We start from the raw sequence: 2629 nt of genomic DNA, 5'->3' as shown, positions 1-2629 counted from the left end.
CCCGCCTCGGCCTCCCAAAGTGCTGGGATTACAGGCGTGAGCCACTAATTTATTTTTTAAGAAATGCCCACTCTTGGTCAGGCACAATGGCCAACACCTATAATCCCAGCTTTTTAGGAGCTGAGGTGGGAGCATCACTTGAGGCCAGGGGTTCAAGACCAGCCTGGGCAACATAGGGACACCCTGTTTCTACAACAGATTTTAAAATTTGTTCAGGACATGACTTCATTACAGCATTTAAACCTGTTGGGGGGCAGGTGTTTGTTTTAATTTGTGCTGCTTTGTGTGAGGTAAGGTGGTGTAGCTGCCTGGGACTCAGCAGTGATACTGCAGAGTGTAGTTGCCTGGTCCAAATCCCATCTTCACCTTCCCAGCTGTGTGATCCCAGGAACATCCCATCGTCTCCCTGTGTCTCGATTTCCTCCTCCGTTAAAAATGTCAGGCATTTTTCTGAGTGCTTCTCCCCCAGGAGCACCCACGCCCTCCTAACAGTGCTGGTGGGCAGATGCTCTCACAAGGCCCCCTCCACAGTATGTGACTGGGTGTACCGTGGGTTGATACTGGAATGAAATGAAGGCAGGCTTGTGCTTTAAGTAACTTGAATGATATAAGCTTTTTTATTGTTCCTTTAGTGGGGTTTACATTCAGTTGCTATTGAGTTATAAAATACCAGGGACATAATCGTGGCTGATCTGAGCTTTCTGAATGAACAGCCCGTCAGCGCATAGCCAGCTATTGCCTTTGGGAGCGCCTTGTTTGCCTGTAAAAATGTGTAGGAAGGCAGTGGTGTGCTGTCATGGGCTCCTGTGTTGTTTTTGAAAGTCTCAATATTTTCCATATGTGCTTTTCTTGGATTAGATATCCAAGAGAAAGAAATGTTTGTTTAAACAAAGGTGTTAATTTTCTGTGGTTCCTTGATGTTTGATTTGTGGGATCTGCCTTCCAAATTCCTTTCCCCTCTGGCTAGCGATATGTTTTCCCAGGGCTATCTCATTGACACACGGTGATTTGACTTCATTTCTATGCGTGGGAAGCTTCCATGTACTGAGGTGCTTACACTTTGCATTGGAATTATGTTTCTTTAATTTCCTTTCCTCTGGTTCCAGTGTTCTCTTTTTTAAATCCCTTTTTGAAATCTCTTGTATGTTGTGCCGTTTAATAGTCGTGCATTTCAGTTTCATATGATGCCGTATGAACTCTTGTTAGAGAAGGACTATATATAAAATTCCCTACAGCAGCAGCAGCAACAACAAAAAGTCATGGACTTTGTAAGGGAGGAGACCTAGATCTGTGAATAGAGATAATTAAGACCATTCATGTCTCAGATCTGTGCTGTTCAGCATGGTGCCAGTAGCCACATGTGCCTATTTAAAGGTAATTTAATTTTAGAAAATTAAATAAAAATTAAGATTCACTTTTGTAGTTGCACTAGCCACATTTCTAATGCCCAGGAGCCCCTGTGGCTGTGGCAAGCGCTGGACAGCTTGGCTGTGGAATGCGTCCACCCCACAGAAGGTGCTAGGAGATGATAGGTCATGTCAAGACCGCAGACACTTAGGGCACCCTTTTTAACCAGGTGTGTTTTCTACTGCAGATGAGTTCTATTTCACCTAAAGAAATGTTTCACCTAAAGACAAATACTGCTCAGTATTTGTCTGGGACTGCCAGAACAGAGTTACATTGTTTGCAGCCAGTGAGGACTGTTTCAGATAAGCATTTCATTTTCACTGATAGTTTGTCCGTTCTTAATATCTGGGTCTTCAAAACAGGCTGTGTCATTCTTACTCTAGCTTGAGCCTGGATCCAAGTGTTTGGAGAATTTGTGTTTTCAGCAGCTTTTTACTGAAGCAGTTGGCCTTCTAAGTGCATTGCTGTGTGTCACCAGTGGTAGCCTGAGTTTTTTGTCTTGTGATTTCTTTCCCACAGCTATAAAAGTGGCCTGTAATCAATAGTAAAGTCTTGTCAACAGCATGTTTCTGTATTCATTTAAGGAATAATTTGTATCTAGGAATGATTTTCCCACTTTCTTTGGTTCGACCTTCTCCTGTTTCAAGTCAACAAGTAAGAACGCAGACACTCCCTAGCGGTGCAGTCTCATACTGAAATGACTCTGCTGTTGGAAATGCCAGTGTGGCTCTATAGGAACTTCTGCCTGCCTGAGTGCCTGACGTCTGTGCCACCGCTCTAAGCAGGTAACCACAAGTGGGTCTGTCGAGAGTTTGAATTTGTTGGCAAACAGAGAAGGCGACTGAATGAGCCACGGCAGGTCTCCTGGTCCGTATACACAGATGTCTTCGACGTAGTGGCCTGCAGAAAGAAACAAAAACCTAGCTGCCTTTGTCTTCTCACCCATTCTGCGTGCACAGAAAGTGGCTTTGTCCATTGCCATGTGTGAGCCTCAGCTTCACCACAATTCACATCAAACAGCATTCCATGATTGCTTTGACAGGGGCTTTTATGTTGAATTTTGAGCTTACGGTGGAAAGGGATGCCTTCATTTTTTTTTTAGTGATTTCTAAAATCTTTGTTAGTCAATACGTTAGGTGAATACCATGAAATTTCAGCTCATCATGGGCACAACGGAGATGAGTTAGCACTCATCTGTCTGATAAAATCTCAATTCTGATGG

General features: G+C 43.7%; 2 protein-coding genes across 5 annotated transcripts in view; one reads left to right on the top strand and one right to left on the bottom strand.

The window, feature by feature from the left end:
• The window catches only part of RTF2 (replication termination factor 2), a 54784-nt gene that overhangs the window by 24215 nt on the left and 27940 nt on the right, over positions 1–2629 (top strand). The gene's annotated exons all lie outside the window — the stretch shown is intronic.
• Positions 595–2629, bottom strand: part of LOC108309963 (beta-1,3-galactosyl-O-glycosyl-glycoprotein beta-1,6-N-acetylglucosaminyltransferase 7) — a 15137-nt gene continuing 13102 nt past the window's right edge. For 3 of the 4 annotated variants that reach the window (XM_037741358.1, XM_017536577.2, XM_017536576.1), the window contains one exon: positions 595–2307. In XM_037741358.1, the coding sequence (XP_037597286.1) occupies positions 2081–2307 (227 nt within the window). In that variant the 3' untranslated portion in view covers positions 595–2080. The remainder of the gene's footprint in view (positions 2308–2629) is intronic. The other variant, XM_017536578.2, reaches the window with a different exon arrangement.

This window comes from Cebus imitator, unplaced genomic scaffold, assembly GCF_001604975.1.
Source record: "Cebus imitator isolate Cc_AM_T3 unplaced genomic scaffold, Cebus_imitator-1.0 Scaffold99, whole genome shotgun sequence".
NCBI classification, from domain to species: Eukaryota; Metazoa; Chordata; class Mammalia; order Primates; family Cebidae; genus Cebus; species Cebus imitator.
The sequence above is the reverse complement of the archived record's forward strand: the minus strand, read 5'-3'. Positions and strand labels throughout refer to the sequence as shown.